Genomic DNA, 17,692 nt, shown 5'->3' with positions numbered 1-17,692 from the left:
CGTGGTCTCAGAGAATTACTAATGAAGAGCACATTTCTGATACTTATCCAAATTTTATTCAGTGAGGCAAAATGTGATACCAGGAGTACTTAAGGTTGCAATGGAAAGCCAGCAGCTAAGACACAACAGGAAAACAACAGCGTCTTAAAAAACTGCTTTAGTTATTAATCTAATCTACAAAGAGCCTTTCACAAATACTTTCAGTGTCAGTCCATTAGGGTGAGACGTTCATAAAGTATGGAGGAAAATGGAGAGCAAACCTACAAGAGTGAAAACAGTAACAGAATATACATTTCTAGATAAAAGTTTAGTGTAAACATGGGCTCAGTTGCTCTGGACTGGGACAAAGAGATCAAACCAATGCATGAGGACATTAAAAATACGCAAGCAACAGCAGCAAAAAGTCTCAACTTCCATTCAGTGCAAGTTTATGGAATACATCTGAAGATTTTCTAAAAAGAATGCAAATACTGCTTGAAACTACAGATGAGGAAAGTTACCTGTAACTCCTGTTCTCTGATGGTGGACATCACAGAGAAGCCACTCTGGGGTCTGTGCTCTACATGCACATGACCAGCAGGAGCCCCCTAGCTAAGTCTTTGGCTGCTAAGCTCTAAAAACACTTTTTAAAAACATATGTGAACATTAGGGAAAAGACAGACAGCACTAGACAAATGCAAACACTTTGTAGAGAAACCTGGAAGGTAAGAAACAAACGTCGCATGGACAGGAAGCGTGACAGTCTGCACAACCATCACTCACTTATTAACTGGAATGAAGTCCATGACAGAACAGGGCTCCTAGCAGAGATTACTCCTGCTAGACACCAGCCAGAGACCTATCTAGGGGACTCCTTCCACTAGTCATACATACATGGAGCCCCAAAAGCACCATTGGGTTTATCTTGGTAGTTATCCTGTGCTTATGAGGATCTACTGCAACAGCCACCTTTAGAGAAAATTCTGAGCTTTGCTGAAGCCAGCAGGATTCAGTGAAAAGAGTTCTTTGAGTTTTCCCACAACCTGAAGGCAATCTAGCAAACAGCTAGCTCTGAGAACCCTCAGACAAGCATCTTTACTCAAAACAGAATCACTTAGTATCCAAGGTCTTTTTCCCTACAATTTAATGCTTATCAGCATTAAAAAAAATATTGTCATCTTGATGAAGACAGCATCTCTAGGAAACACTGTGAAAGTTTTTGGGTTTCCCACTGTAAGTATACAGGGTTGTTTTTTCTGATTAGAATCCCCTTCTTGATCAAGTTTGACATTTATGCAGAGCAGGAAGTTAGAAGAAAGGACCTAATTAACTTGGCTCATAAACAAGTCTTAAAAACCAGAATCTAAATTTGTCAAACATGCTTACATCTTTTTAGCCTATAGACAGTATAATCAAAACATGCAATAGAGATCTGTTCATCAATTCACTATTGTAATTTGGTTACATTGTCACAAAATAGAATAGGGATATTTACAACTCCCTGCAAGAAAAATACACCTTTGATGACTCAGGAAACTTAGAATCAAGAAAAAAAAATGAAAATGAGGATTTAATAAAATAAAAGCAAGCACATTTTTAGAATGAATCTAACAGGACTGATCTCTTTAGATCAATCCTATTAGAAAAGCACACAAACTGCTATTTAGAAGATTGAAAGCATCCCTGACTGCAGTTACCTCTGTTCTGAACTGCTGTTAGTAGGCTGAAGACCTGAAGAGACCTCTTCTGCAACCTCTGTATTCTCTTCTACTACATATTTACAAGAAGGATCCTGCGAGGTAGTCAATTTTCCTTCCTCACTTAAAAAACAAAACAAAAGAAAAGCAGGAGGTTATTTAATGTATTTAACTTTGAAGTTTATTTTTAGGGAATTTCAGGCAACAGGAGAAAACTGAGACGGGTCCATATTTCACATGCAAATGGATTTTAAGTTATGACAGCAACATGAAGATCAAGCACATGGCTCTAGACTTTACAAACACCTAAATGATGCACTGGTGTTTACATCCATTAAAACTTGATAAAAGGGCAGGAAACATAGTGATTGCAAGTAAGATCAGAAAGGAATAAAGGAATGTATGAGATGCCTGAAGTGACAACAACCATGATCCTTTACTATACATACCGATAGGATTTCAACACTCTGAAGCCAGAAGTAAGCAAAAATGGAAGAAAGTATAAAAGAAATTCAAGATTCCCTCAGAAACTGGCATAAATAAAGTGTGTCCATGAAACATACCAGCAAAATCAGTAACTCATCACTATCTTACATACTCCACAGTGAATACTATGTATGGTTTATGGGGTAAAAAGACTGCAGCCCAATCTACTTCACAAACTTCTTCTAGTAGACAAAAGCAAAGTTCAGTGAAAAAGCTGTACACTCACACTATGGAAGACAGTATCATGTAACCAGGAAGCCTCAAAAGTCATTAGCAAACAAATCTTCTGGTTTGCCTCTAAACCCAAACCTTTCTGCCTCTCTATTCCACCCTCTTCCACTTCATCCACACCATTATGAGCAAACTAAAATACAAATTTGAGCATATATACCTGCAACAGATAGTTATAAAGTAGCTCTGAAGTAGACAAACATCAATCTTATACCTCTGTGGCAACAAATCTATTAATTCAAGAAGTGCCAATCTCCTCTGCTGGTTTTCTTCCTATTCTCACAGTTCTCCTTTCCATGGGTCCTTTAAATTTCAATGAATCCTTCTCTTTTCTCCTTCTATCCTGCAGAGCCTGCAAAAATACTGTCTTTTGCATTGCAATCTCTCATCAAGTTTTCCCCATCTAATCTCCCCATCTCATTTTTCTTGATACTTTTGCATTCCTTCCAAATAAAATACTTGTCACTATCACCATTGAAAGTGATGTCCTAGCTTTTTTTATTTTTTCAAAGAGGCAGTCTCTGCTAGCATTCTTCCTACTTCTGAGCTAAGTTCAGAAATCACATTTTTGTCCCTTACAGATTTCCACAAATTAGCTACTGTACTTATGAATCCCCTTAATGTGGACTTCAACACCATCACTTTTCTATTGACAGAAATCTAGATAAAGCTGAAGTCTGAAAGCGTCCACTTTGAAAGGCAAACAGGCCAGAGTAGGACTCCCCTTCACTACTCTTAATTATCCCTTAATTTAGACCAACAAGTTGGTTTAAAAAAATGCCACTTGAGCATTAATTCACTATGAAGCTGCACATCTCTATCAGAGTATAACAGTCTACATTTAAGACCTCATCTTTGAGCCCCCTTATATGTTTCTTTGACATTTCGCTTCCAAATCAAGATCCCAGCATCCCCTTTACTACAAGTTTTCTGTATGCAATCAGAAGTGGCTGGTAATCTCATCTTTCCCATAGAAGATTGGACCAGATAAACTTTCAAGGTTCCTTTTTACTGAGACAATTCTGTGATATTGCCTCCCTTTGCATCTCTATGTCCTTTTAACTACAGTTCCAGCAGGTAATTCCATGAATGTAGGCAGGAACTGTCACCAGATGCTGCCTCCTCATGTTAGTTTTTGCATCAGTATCACAAGTCACACAACCTGAAAGTGCATGGGAGCTAAACTAGTTTGAGGAAAAGTTTGAAGACACCATGGATAACTAAACCAAATTTGTAAACATCTAAGAGTGAAGACCACGTAAAAGCATTGCGCAAAAGACAGAACAAACTGGAGAGCAGACATCATTTACTAAATCAGCAATGCACTATGGATGGCTTCATGTCACATCAATCTGCACGGAGTCCCAACACCTCTCTGAAGTGCTGTGGTTCATTCCTCTATCAATGCCATTTGATTTAGAAGCACTGTTCAGACACAAATTTTCCCTCCTCTGCTGAAAGACCACAAGAAGTTAAGTCACTCAGATAATCAAAAGGATGGAATCAAGAGTGACAGAAAGCTGTTTGGTTTTCAAGATCTGTTCATTTTGGATGGTTCAGGAATTATCTCTTACCACTAACAAAGTAAATTAATTTAAACAACAGGCAGTGTAGAGAGTAACACTGGAAAAGTTTCTTATTCTGGAATCAACTCGGGGCTGGTGATTTTTAAGCAACTTCCAAGCCACACTGACAACTTCTTTTTAGTATTTAAAGCTAGAATAGGGACAGATACTAGGAAGTTATTCTAAAAGAAGAAGAGGGTTACGTTTCAAAAAGCTCTAGCAGTGTGTTCCAATTTGCCAACATCAGGGTGCAGGCAGAACACGCCAGCTTCAATAACGGCAAAATTTTTGCAAGTCATACTGCTTGTAGTCTCTGTTTCCCTACATAGATATTGGATACTAAGTAAAAAACTCTTGACTGTTAAATCTGAGATGACAGTATCTTAGTAGGTGGAATGGAGTAGACAACACTGAAATGTGCTTTGCTCTCATAAAAGGATCACAGTGTTGATATACATATAATATACAATTTGACCATGTTGTAATGACACTTTATCCTGAATCATTGTATCAGAAGATAGCAAAATTAGAAGTTGCTCTTCCATTATTCTAGAATTCCATATGCCACCTGTAGTCCAGAACAGATTTATCACCATCGTGCATACCACCAACAGTGATCACCCCAAGTGTCTGATCAGCTACACTCAAAAGCAGTGCCTGGCTGGCCTTCGACTTCTGTCTTCCATCCTCCTGGATGAGAAGAATGAAATTCCAATCCAAATCTAAGAGTTCTGTGCAAAAATTTAAAAGCTTAGATTTGATATGCAATGTTAAAAGAACTGATGTTAAAAGAAAAATGCACAATGTGCATCAGGGACAAAAGTCAGTCTTCTGCTAATAACCTTCCACTGAAACTAAGGCTTGATAAGTCAAGTTGCATGTTATATAACTGACTAGAAATCAAATTTCCAAACAATTACTTTGAAAGGTTTCAAGTTAAAGCCTCAGGAATTATCTTTTAAAAAGAAGTCTCTCTGATAACACAGGACTCCATCAACCGTGTTCTATTTACATGATGGGAAGACAATAAATAGGCATTCTCACCTTTTGAAAACAGCGGTTTCAGTTTTAGCATCTACAGTTAGGCTCAGTGTCTCCTTCATGCTGCCATTCATGACTGTCTCAGTTACCTTGTCTGCATTTTCCACATCATCCTCTCCATCTGAGCTGGCCTCCATAGCAACACTTGCAGGGGCTGCAAGTAGAAGCAGAAGCAATTTAGTACATGGCTGGTTATGTTTCTATTTCATGTGCAAGCACGTAAGCCAGTATGTCAAGAACAGTACTGCAGTTTTCTTCTTTCTTGAATTCTTCCTTACAGAGAATGTCACCTTTCTTCAAGTGCCACATAGATAGCCTGAGTATTACTTAGAGATGGTTTAAGAAAAAGCCACAGTCTGTAGCTTCTTTCTTTTTGACTGACAATGGTTACTGCATAGTTTTGCCTTAACAGTATTACAGTGATGAATTATTTTTCTGTACAGTCAAATTCATGACAAGTCTACACAGTACAAATTTGACTTTAAGCTTCCAAGTATTGAAAAATCTTTGGCATGTCCAGTCTGCCTGGACTTCTCACCTGCATTTCTTACTCCCTTTGGTAATAACCGATACAAAAAAAGCATATTAAAGTATTTTTGTCCTTTTAACCAGTTTATGCACGTAGAACAAATAATTAGGGCATGCATGGTGATGGTGACTTAGAAAGGCATGAGCAGGAAGGAGAAATCTAAACACATTGAGGCTACTGGCCTATTGCCACACAGGACAAAACTGGAAGGCTACCATTCTTTTGGGGCATCAGCTCAGCTAAATGCTGACACAGGTGAGAAGATTATCTAACAAACTGTTAACTTCCTTTGTAATGCTTTTCTGTCCATAATGTGCAGACTTTTTAGAGGTATCAGTAACACTGGCTCGTGTTTTAAAATGGAAACTATTTTAAATAGTTTATAAATTTTTTGAAAAGTCACTTTTAATACTTGTCAGAACAGGTATTAAAACCTGTCAGAAAAGCAGCAGAGCCAGAGAAGAGTCTCTGGAAACCTAAAATTTTAACGTTCAGGGAGACTTTTCTTATGTACAACTCCTACAATCAAGCCATTTGCATTTGGGAATGCAGTTTACTTACTGTCTAGCTGTGTTGTAAGAGTAGCTGCATTTGCGCTCAAGGGATCACCTGGATCTGTGTTTGTTTCCATTTCCACAGGAGAATTACTTCTTAAGGAGTCTTTTGAGCTTCAAGTAGAGTAAAAAAAATTTAGAAACATTTCTGTATAGCAAAGTGAAGTGTTCTTAAAACAGGATTAAGTTCTCTATGAAAGCTGTAAGGCCTAGAACTATACTGAAACTGAATTACAGCAAGTTTGTTTCTATGAGTGCTGAAAAGACATGCTAAATAGAAATTTAGTACTGCAAAATGCACCAGAACTGAGCTGAGGGTGTTTGATGGTCATTTTATTTTTACTTAATTTTTTTACATTACTGCTATGAATAGACATGTCCCTGGTAACTAAGGCATACGGGTATCACCAGCTCTTTGCAGTGTTTCCAAATATTTTTAACTGTTTTGCTAAATGCATTTTTCTAACTTGAGAGTTCTCTGAGACTGCCAGCACGGTCATGAACCATTACAAAAGTGATTTCACTACTTGATTTCATATACAGCATAGCTACAAGTTTTTCATTCTAAAAAAACTCAGATGACAAGATTCAAGATGAAACTAGGAAAACATCTCACCATTTACAGACTGTTTCTTATATCCAGTAATGTGGCAACTCCCAAGTCTTCATTTTCTATAGCCTAAATTTGATTATCAATTTACCTGCCTCAATCATGAAACAACACTGCTTTATACTGGAAAAAAAATCATACTTCTATATCTGAGCTGTTTTAATGCCCAGACAGAAAGTCAAAAGCCAAATGTATAAGAGTAAAGTCTTCCAATACGAGAAGGAATTAATTCTTGACTGCCAGTATTTGGCAACCCAAAATTACATCTATTTGATTAGGTACATACACAAGATTTCAGTAGAATGTAGCGTTCAATCCAAAAAAAGAACAGCATTATCTTGGCTGTTCTCAAAACTGAGCAGAACTACTTAACCTAGTTATCACAGCTGCATAACAATATGAAATTAAAAAACCCAGAACACTAGTACCCACCCATCCTGGAAAGGGAGATCATACAGACCCATGCTGTTAGAGCACACAGCACTCTTCAGACACTTGTATATACACCACCAACACAGGCTTGTGTAGAGATGGATGCCCCAAACAAACCAAACTCACCCTGAATAACTGACATTCTCACCTCAAAGAGGATGTGAAGTCAGAAAAGGAAGCCCAGCCAGTTTCTTTAGCTGGCACAGGTGCTTCACTACTCCACACAGCAGAGCCAACAGAATCCAGACTGGCACCATGTGCAGTCTCCATGGGTACATCGAAGTTCGCTGACCAGTTAGGTGCTGAAAAACCATCACGGAGTTCATTAGAAACAAATTTCTATAAAGAACATCAGCGCACGTATGCCTAACACACTGATTCTCTCTATGTACATTCCATAAAGAGAAGCAAGATTCATAACTAGACTTGAAAGCACATGCAGAAAAATCCTGTACATCCTGTTAAAAAATGAATGTATTCTCTAAAAGAAAAATTGTGCTAATAAAGCAGAATTTAAAGATCAGTAATTCAGAGTACTCCACTAAAAAAAAAGTTTATCTGAAGAACAAAACTAATAAAACATATTAAATGACAAGTACAATCCACTTTATCCTTCAAATTAACCTCAATATTTGTTACCATTTTTCAAACTAATTTCTATCATAATGAAAATCATAAGAGTTTTCATCCTTTTATCAATTTCTTCAAATAACTTCTCATGCACTAATACCATTGCTAAGTTTCAGAAAAGTTTCAGGCTTTTAACAACTTAAAATATTTATTGATATTTTAAATTTGGGAGCAACTGTGAATAGCATCTAATTTAGGATAGGTCAATTCAAAATACTTCACCTACCCAAGGGAAACATGTTTTCCATTAACACTTACATACAAAAAAACAGGCTGAAAAGGAAGCTCTGACTAGCAATTAGAAATTCCAACCCAGGCAGATATGGGAGGAGACCCACATGGATCAAAACTTGTTTGACACACAGATGCCAACGACACCAATCTGACAAAAGAAAAGAAAACCCTTAACTTTTCCTTCTAATTTAGTTCCTTACAGTCTAGATAAACACAGGGCTTTTACCTACAGACATTGTCAGTTTAACAAAAGCCAGTTTAGTCTGACTTGAATGTGAAAACTTTTCAACCTATTACATCAGGTAAGATTCCACGTAAGAGTCTCCCGATGCGTATCTTTCATTCACATTTGAAACCAGAACAACGCAAGTTCACTTAGCTTCTGTAGGATGCCTTCTAAAGAGCACTGTTAGACAAAAAGCTGGTCTGAAAGGCTTCCAGTAAAAATACCATCTTTTGGGTTTGGATAATAACATATAAGGTTTTTGTAGGTACTCAGTATTTATAAATGAGTATTTAATCCTTCCCTTTCTGACTACTCCTCCTTTAACTCTTCTAGAGCAGAATCATGAATTTTAGAGAGAGTAAGTAATTTAAGACATGTAAGGAATTCAAACTTCCCAATATGTGCATGCTCTGTGGTGAGTGGGAAAGACTACTTTAAGACAGTTGGAATAAAAGCAGTCAACGAGGAAATTCCTACAAAGTCAGCTGCTAGATCTAACGATTTCCAATAACCCAAAGCAGCAGGGAATAAAGCTACGTACGTTCATTTAAGTCTACTTCCATTTTGTCCTCTGTATTGGTGTGGGATTCGAACAAGTCTTGTTTAGTTCCATCCTCTTCTTCAGAATCTGTACTTTCTTCACTGTCTGTACTGCCCGAACTTCAAATACAAAGAGAGAGTTTACATTCTGTTTTTAGTATAATACCCTGGGCACAAGGAAATACTGTAGAGTTTCAGGCTAGAGAGAATTAAAATTCTGTCTGACAGATTGCTTGAGGCATAATTTTTAACTCTTAGTATTCCCCTCATTTCTCTCTCAAAGAAACAAGGTTTAAGATACTTCACTTGAGCACAAGAAGACACTTTCTGTAGATACTGAGGGAGGCTGCACAGCCCTGAGTTTTGGGGACTAGATGCTCCTTCCACTCAATGCATTTTCCTCTTTCACAGCCATACTGGTACTGTAGTGAGGGCAGCAAGGTCTAACAGAGGTGTGAAGCTGGGCTGCCTTGTCCAAAGCAAGGACAGCTGGGCCAGTTTAAAAGCAGAAGAATACACAGCAGGGAAAAACCCCAAAAACTAACAAGCTACAAAAGCCAAAGTCCACCTTCTGCAAATTATGGCTGGTAAACAAAGCACTGGAGCCACATCTCCACTGAACAGAAATACCTAGTTATGCTGGACAGTCTGTGCTAACAGACAGAATGAACCAGAGGACAGGTGCATTACTGCAGGCTCACTACATTGCTGTTTGGATGAGAAAAACCCTTCTCACCTGGAACGCCTCTGGGACTCTGGTGCAAATGCAATATGTTTTTCTTCCCAAATGTCTTCCTCATCAGAGCCACCATCATCAAACTGTTGTATCCGTTCCTTACAGCATGCCTCAAACAAGGCTATATTGCCCTAAATACAGCAAAAGTATAAAAACCATACTACATTAATGAACATCTTGAAAATACATGACTGTTCTGAAGAGAATCTTAAGCATTTCTCTAAAAGCAGCCGAAAACCAGAATGTCTTAATTTAAAGCTTGTCAAGAAAATATGCAGTGCTGCTTGTTTTACTTGGCTACTAACAAGCTGAGTGGACCAAAGAACGCTTAGGAACTTCCATCATGTTTAAAAATGGGATGTGGGAGTGACCCCAAAGAGCTTTCCAGATAACCAGAGCAAAAAGTACTCCAGCTTTACTTTCTGTAGTGGGGGGTCATTTTTGTTCAACCAACAAATAATACTGAGGTTCAGAGACTCAGTCCTTACTTTCCCTGTCACTACAATCTCACTGAAGATTTAAAAAGCTTCTAATCATATAACACAAGTGTGCAACGTGCACAAATCAGATCTAAACCCAGTTATACAAATTAGAAGCAATTCTGCTTAATACTGATCAAACAGAACAACAAATATCTTCCAATTAGTAAATCTCATGATATGGAAATCGGGTAGAGTAACTATTTTCCAGTGATTTCCACATAAAAGGAGTAAATATAACCACTGCCAAAACTCTGAGGTCATGCCAAAGTTTAAAAAACAGTAATTTTTCTGATAATATTTGAACACATACTTACACTTTCATTTGTATTGAGAGTAAAGTTGATGTCCGAAACCCGATCAAAAGAAACACTACAAGAAAAAAAGAAACGTACTCATTGAAACAGGGCTTTCTATTGTGACATGAAGTTATTTAATTTCTCTTTGGTTTCTTATTTTCCAATAATCTAAAAATAGAAGATAAAAGATAAAGTAGTCTCCAACACAAAACAGTCCAAGTTACACACCAAGGAGGCCTGGCATTCCTGTGATTTTTTTCACTGTTAAGTATCTTAAACAACAACACAGAACATTGCCATCTACAGTTAGGTGTAGAGATGCAACGAGCCTAAACAAGCACAACTGAAATTATACACCCAAATCTCAAATACTGCATTGCTATGCACTGGAAAAAAGCTAGGCCTAAAGAATGCCTAACCTGACTATGCTCTACCATGATATACCTCAAAATCCTGTAAATATCTGCATTTACAGTTCTTACATATTTTAACAGATTATACCCTTCTATCAAAGGGCCTTTCAACAAGAAGGGACAAAATGAAAAAATAATATCTAAATCTGTTTCCTAGCAGAAGAACCCCACAAATATTTTTTTAACCAATCACTGAAATATTTTTCAAAGGAACCTAAGTTGCAAGTGTGACTGTATTGCTATGCAAGACACCACCTGAATTACTGTGTAACGCTATGCAGGTAACTTAGAGTGTAACTGATTCTTGCACAGAAGGTGTAACTTCAAAGCAACTTCCTCAATTCTAGAAAAGTTAAGGAGTATCCTGCATTACTTCCTCTACCATCATATCTTGATCTCTTATGTCAGCAGGTCCTGTGGTATAAAAAGGCAGCAATACTTCTTGGATGGAAGATACCAGCTTCAGTCAGACATCATATACTAAACACGCCTTATAGAAGAGCACTCAGATTATTATAAAAATACCTTCTAAAAACCATCTTGAAGTAACACTTTTTATTCCTACCTGCATGTTCTGGCATCCCAAGCCATAAAATCTTATAAAAACCACGATCAACTCTATGATTAGCAAGAACTCCGATTCTCCCCTTTTCCCTTTATTGCATCCCTTTAATTATGAAGAAAGATACCAGCTTTTGTGAGGAGTGTTATCTGTTGTGTGCTAGTTTTTGTTTAGTTTGGGTTTTTTTAACCTGACCAAGATTGTTCTCATTTCCTCATATTTCATCTAAGACTACTTATAGAAATAAGTCTTATCTGCCTTGACCTTATAAACAAAGGCAGTTTTACAATGGCCTTCCTTACTCTCCCCTACAGAAAAGTACACTGAGAGACACGTTGCTCCTGTCATCTTTTCCAGGAAAACTTAGAAGTAGGGCTATTCATCTGGTCATCAGCAGGTGAAAAAACTCTGAGACAATGAGAAAGTGAAAGTGGCCCAAACAATGTCAGGTCAACAGAGAACCATACGCTCTGTTAAAAAGACTGTTAAAAAGCAGAGTTATAAATTCAGTTTTTTGTTCACAAGCACAGCATTCTCTACATTGGCACAACCAGAAGATTAGAAAAAGTAGAGAAACTGTTGCTTTCCTCTGTTCAGGGAGGCTTCTATCAATGCACACAGATGGTACATAAAGACAGGACTGACTCACATCAGTAAATGGTTGTGCTTACCATCAGCAAAACCACAGCCAAAAACACAGTAAGAAAGAAAAATCACAAAAATTCAGTGTAATATTATACTCACTTGCCAATGTCATCTTGATCAGCAAACTTCTCATCGTTGAAGCCAAACTGGTCAATAAAATTGGACGTCATTTGTTGCATCTGATAATCAGAAAAGGCCTGGCAACCCCAGGACCAACGACAGTGATATAATGATTCTACTAATACTCTACAATCTATTTGCCCATTTTGCTTCAAAGAAATAAAAGTCTATTTAAAGTAAACATAAAAGGACAGGAAAAGGATTTGTCTTAACCTCTGAATGCTGAAAGGTAGCATCAACTACACCCCTACTTACATTTACTGACTTGAAAATCAATCTAACAACTTACAATAAAAAAAGTTAAAACTGTAGGTTAATCACATTAAACAGCACCTTTCCAAATGCACCCCAAAGAAATTATAAAAGAAAAAAGCTGTCTTTTCTCCAAATAACATAAAGTTATAAATAGTAAGAACCAGAAAAGTAAACTAAATGTAGATACTAAAGCACAGCTGCATATTTATTATGCAGGTATCACTAGCAAAATCAGTCTCGGGCACACACACCTGCAGCATCTATTAAATATTAGAAGAATGAAACCACTGAACATTTTACATATCGGTGCTGTGTCACTGACAAAAATGTGCTGGTTTTTTAAATAAAAATAACAGTGTCAACTGCCAGCAGATTGGTATATACACTAAGGTACATGTGGGCATCATCTATCCATAACAATAGGTTTTTGTCTCTTATTTTGCAGGACTGTCATTAAATTATAAATTACTACACATCCTCTAGGGACTTTTGATAACATTATTTCCATGTGTAAAGTCAGGCAATGCTAAGACAATCTAGGAAATAAAGCTGTCATGTCAACTCTTGGTTCCTTGCCCAGGTAGCTGAGGGGACACAGTATGGTGGTAAAGTTGAACAGAGTGAATATGGAAGGAAAACAAGAGAACAATCAAAAAACCCCAAGTTTAGATTAAGGCATTATGAAAACTGAAGGAAAAGAAAATATATATAAAAGGAGGAGGTATACAGCAAGACAAACTTGAAAGAAGCAGCACTGGACCATCTGCATTTCTCCAGATTAACTACCTGGAACTGCTGGGATTGCCTAGGCACAGCAGGTCACTAAGGGGATGCATGAAAAGCACAGAGATATTAGAAGATCTTACTTTCTCACTAAAGCTGCTACAGATAGCACCCAACTTATCAAGTTTTTGCACAGGTGCACCTTACAGGTACAAAAGCACTTAATCAGATAAAATGCATCATCAGATTCTTTAAAAATGAGCCACCACCCACAATTCAAACTTAGATAAGCAATTACTTATTATAAAAACTATAGAAAATACATAAAATACCAAAGCCAGTATTAGCCTAGGCAGTTACTATATAGCTGTTAGTGTGATCTGAAAGATTCTGGTTAGTAACCCACACAAATAATGCCATCTAAAGCATCTGATTGTGACACAAGGCTCCCACTTGTTCACCGCCAGCAAAAGAATTCAAAGAGATGCTTATGAGTCTGGTAAGATACAGCTGTGTGCATGCACACATGCCTATGTTTTAATTTAAACTTTCTAGATTTATATTTGCTTGTGAGAGAAAATAAAAATACCCCTGCTTTTTAAAAAAGTCTTAATTTACTTTTACAGAAAGAGCAACTTAAGCTGTTAAAAGAATTCAACTCACCTGCTGCAAAGAAGAATCCTGTGAGAAGCCAGTTTCTTTAAAGTCTATTTCATCATCACTGGAAGAATGAATGTGGCAGGTCGTAACCTATACAAAGAAATTGGGTCATTGGCATAGTATATAATGCATTTGTTTCAGATACAAGACATTGCTTTAATGCTTTGTCTTTTTATTCTACTGAAAACTGTGGAGTTTAGAGGTAAGTTTTCAATTAAGTTTTACTGTTATTACATCAAGTACCTCCAAGCACATGGTTATATATCTGAAGGGCCAATTAGTGCCATTTTTTATAAGCTTAAAATTCTTCCTCTTTACATGATCCTTCTTGGTGTCTTGACTAAGAAGTAGATTCTACCCAGAGGAAAAATAACATTCATCTGCAAACCCTACACACTTTGCATTCACAGGCTTAAGAAAAAATGCCTTATGTACACCTTTTCTTCACAAGTTGCACAGTTCCAGATGAACTTCCTATTGCTTCTATTGACACCTGTTAACATCATGTTCCAGTTAGTATTTATGTTGAAATAGCAAATTCAACAATTAATTATAGTCCAAATAACACAGGACTAGCACGAGTTAAGGATACTACCTTGAAGAGGTAAAGAAATCCTCCTCCGTGCAGACTGCCCAGGATTAGCTACACTAGGTAGCTAATTAGGTGAGCCAGTCAGCTATTACAAACTGATCATCTGTATTATGCCTGCACAAATATTAATGATATGGCTTTAGTTGAAAAGTAAGCTAAAGAATTATCAGTTCCATAGCTCAGTAACTAGAGGGACTCCTTAAAAGTACACTGGATTTTGTAAGACTGACAGTGCTTCTGACAAAAAGAAACTGTCCAAGTAAAGCAGCAGCAATTTTCCTACCTTACCCATCACAACTTACCAGATCCACTGTATTCCTCTTGTTGGTTTCTCCTAAAGAGCTTGTGCAGAATGTTTCCCATCGCTCTCTGACCTCCTCTGGAAGCTCTAGCATAGGAAGCAAACAACCCAAACCAATTAGAAATTATCAACAATGAGACATCACTTAATTTTCAAACATTTTTCCTATTCTACCAAAAATACTGGTAAGAACATATGCATCTGCCTAAATTCATAAATATCTAGCAAACAAGCCCAAATTAAGCAGGTGAGCTCCTCTTTGCATCTATTTCAGAGAGCTTTTTGTTTGAAATGAAAATACTTAAGCATTTGTTTAAGGATTACTGCTTTAAATTGAATGCTTCAGGAGTAATACAGTTGTTTTCCTCTTTAATTCAACAGCTGCCTTCTAATTTAAGTTTCCTTAATTTCCTCAGCATCTGATAATGAAAGTCCTGAAGATAAAGTTAGGACTTTATGAATACATACCTTTGATGAGCTGCTGGACTAGTGTGCTGTTTGGCCCCTTATCTGTACTGTGCACAATGCAGTTTGCTATCCTTGTCAGGTGACCCATGTAGCCGTGCCTTCTTCCTCCTTCAGCCCTGCAAGAGACCAAGAGTTCAACTGTTGCACTCAGAGCAACTTTGATGCCATGTGTTGGGGTAAAACACTGCCAGAGTTTGACAATGCACTGGAGTTCTTCAGAGTTAGAGCTGCGTCCTAAAATCACAGGTTCACAAAAATACTGAAGAATTTAAGGTATCAAATGGTTAGACTTCACTGAGACAGTTTAGGAGACTTCACAAGCACATAAAATACCAAGAAAGATGTACAAGTATTTATACTGCTTATCTATGTGTGTAGAAAGCAAAATGCAGAGCATTAGCAAAATAAAAACAATTAGCAACTGCTTCAGAGATTTTAGGAAATTTCTGTTGTTGAGACTATTCTGCAAAACCCCAAAACACCAAATATTCCCTCCGAGCTTTCAGCCCACATTCAAAAGGGAAAAGCATTACTAAATATGCTTCAGTATTTCAGGGTTTCTCAGCATTACATGTAGCATACCCATTCAAGTTCAGGCTATTGCTTTCCTGAAATTTAGGAACAACATGCTTACCAAAGCTAAAATTACAAAGCCATTTAAATATTTCACACAGAACTGTTCTTCAGTAATTAAAAGATGTTAGAGTAATGCTCTGAACACCTACTGCCAGTTGGAACCATTCTAAATCTGACCAAGAGCAATCATGAAATGATTGCATTTGGCTGCAAGACAATCAAACTTCTGCTGCACTGGTTTAAGGTTTTGTGTTTTAAACAAAAACCAAAAAAGACCTCCTCACCCAGCTGGACAAACCTTCCATAACTGAAATCTTTGTAAAGTGGCAGCAGCTCATGAAGTACCTTACATTATGCAAACACAGATCACATGATTTTATTTTCCACCATCATCATCCAACATATGAGGTAACTGAAATTATGTCTATGCAAGGTATCATGAATAAGCTACCACACTGTTTACAGCTTGCTTAGGTAATCACTACATTCAAAATGTAGCACATGATGACAGCAAAGGTTATAGTTTCTAATACAGGATATAACATAGAGTGCTTCTATTGACAAACTAGACTGAGTCGTCATTGCCTAGCCAGAAAGTCTGGAATACAACTGTACATTCTGTTAGCAAACCCTTATTAAGCCCAGCAAATCAAACAACTTTTACTATGTCAGATTTTTACCAGCAGAAAGCAGTCACCTTTAAGCTTCTAGAGCTGCTTGAAATAACATTAAGTGATAGAATACAAAAAAACTAAAAAACTACCCTTTTCTGGAAACAGCTAAGCTAAAAGTACCCTTAAATATTTATCTTTCACAGCTGGAGCCACACCTGTACAAAACTGGATAGAGGAGTGAATTCATTACAAGTCTGTTTCCAGATAAAAGCACTACCTAGGGTTTGAAACACTATTTTCTTCATTAGTATTCTGAAACATGAGACTAAATATTTAATTAAATCATTCATATGGTAAGCACTGGATCAAGAACAGTCTTATCCAAGTAAAACTTAAGTTTTAGGTTAGAATTACAAAGAAAACTTTTCATATTTCTCTCCTACAAGAATCTAATTGCCTGTAAAGTCGGCAATTCTCTGTAACCTTCAGGAGAACTGATAAAAAATGGAAGACATTCAGGAGAACATGTTTTCTACAGTCAAATTTAGCACGTTTATTTCTTTATTAGCCATCCTCTTCACCATCCTTATTTCCAGGTCAGTTATATTATCCATATACTTACTATCTGATTCACTTAAGATAGGAACAGGAATGTTTTGGAGAGTGGAACATTCCATCAAATCAGCAGCACTACCCCAGCAAGCAAATTCAATATTTTGACAGGTCAGAACTAACATTCACTGTTCAGTATCTCCAGAGCTAAAATTATTTGGCCTTCATGAGAACATTTTACTGCCTCAGGTGATGAATGAGGATTTTTTCTCCTGCTACAAAAATGGTTTCAGACGATGTTAGCTACTTGAAGCTTACATCCTTTCAAACACATAATTTTAGAATGTGTTCTATTGCTGAGGAATTGGCTTTTACTATTTAGGAGTCTGATGCTCACCAGTATGTGATATGCTTTGATGTGTTCACAAGTAATTCTCAACTGCTTACTAGGGAAAAGTATCTCCTGTCCCCTCATAACTTACAGTATGTTTCTGTACTAGAACATGGGTGAACTTGAAAGATCATAGTAATATACATGGCAAAAATGACAACTCTCATGCTCTCAAGAGGTCACAGGAATGCTACCAAAAACTACATGAGAAAGCTTTAACCCAAATATTAACATACAAGTGATTTAGAACTGGCTAGATCACTTCTGAATTGGTTATGCATTAATTTTACCACTCAAGTCTTATTTAGACAATTGCAGGGAATGAGGAAACGAATTACTCACTGTTTCTTCTCATTCATGTCCCACGCTTCAAGTATTCTTTCTATTAATTGGCACTTAAGGAAGAGCTGTCAAAAAAGCAAAATATGCTTAGTAGCAGTAAAATTGAACACCATTTATGCATTTATAGTTGATACTGAAGTCTGCAAGTCTTTTAATTTCACATTCAGGATACATGCTTTCATTAAATGGTTGAAAGTCCAGCAGTCAGAT

General features: G+C 37.1%; 1 protein-coding gene across 10 annotated transcripts in view; it reads right to left on the bottom strand.

Moving 5' to 3' along the window:
* The window catches only part of PPP6R3 (protein phosphatase 6 regulatory subunit 3), a 53,905-nt gene that overhangs the window by 5,352 nt on the left and 30,861 nt on the right, over window positions 1–17,692 (bottom strand). For 2 of the 10 annotated variants that reach the window (XM_015630471.2, XM_015630472.2), the window contains 13 exons: window positions 17,483–17,547; window positions 15,008–15,123; window positions 14,541–14,626; window positions 13,650–13,736; window positions 11,988–12,085; window positions 10,287–10,341; window positions 9,491–9,621; window positions 8,756–8,874; window positions 7,273–7,426; window positions 6,090–6,196; window positions 5,003–5,153; window positions 2,126–2,143; window positions 1,677–1,799 (listed from right to left, as the gene is read on the bottom strand). In XM_015630471.2, the coding sequence (XP_015485957.1) occupies window positions 1,677–1,799; window positions 2,126–2,143; window positions 5,003–5,153; window positions 6,090–6,196; window positions 7,273–7,426; window positions 8,756–8,874; window positions 9,491–9,621; window positions 10,287–10,341; window positions 11,988–12,085; window positions 13,650–13,736; window positions 14,541–14,626; window positions 15,008–15,123; window positions 17,483–17,547 (1,310 nt within the window). Of the gene's footprint in view, window positions 1–1,676; window positions 1,800–2,125; window positions 2,144–2,553; window positions 2,746–5,002; window positions 5,154–6,089; window positions 6,197–7,272; window positions 7,427–8,012; window positions 8,137–8,755; window positions 8,875–9,490; window positions 9,622–10,286; window positions 10,342–11,987; window positions 12,086–13,649; window positions 13,737–14,540; window positions 14,627–15,007; window positions 15,124–17,482; window positions 17,548–17,692 lie in introns of those variants that run through there. The other 8 variants (XM_015630473.1, XM_015630469.3, XM_033515339.1 and 5 more) reach the window with 7 other exon arrangements.

This window comes from Parus major, chromosome 5, assembly GCF_001522545.3.
Source record: "Parus major isolate Abel chromosome 5, Parus_major1.1, whole genome shotgun sequence".
In the NCBI taxonomy this organism is placed as follows: Eukaryota; Metazoa; Chordata; class Aves; order Passeriformes; family Paridae; genus Parus; species Parus major.
Note: the sequence above shows the minus strand (reverse complement) of the source record. Positions and strands in the feature narration are given on the sequence as shown.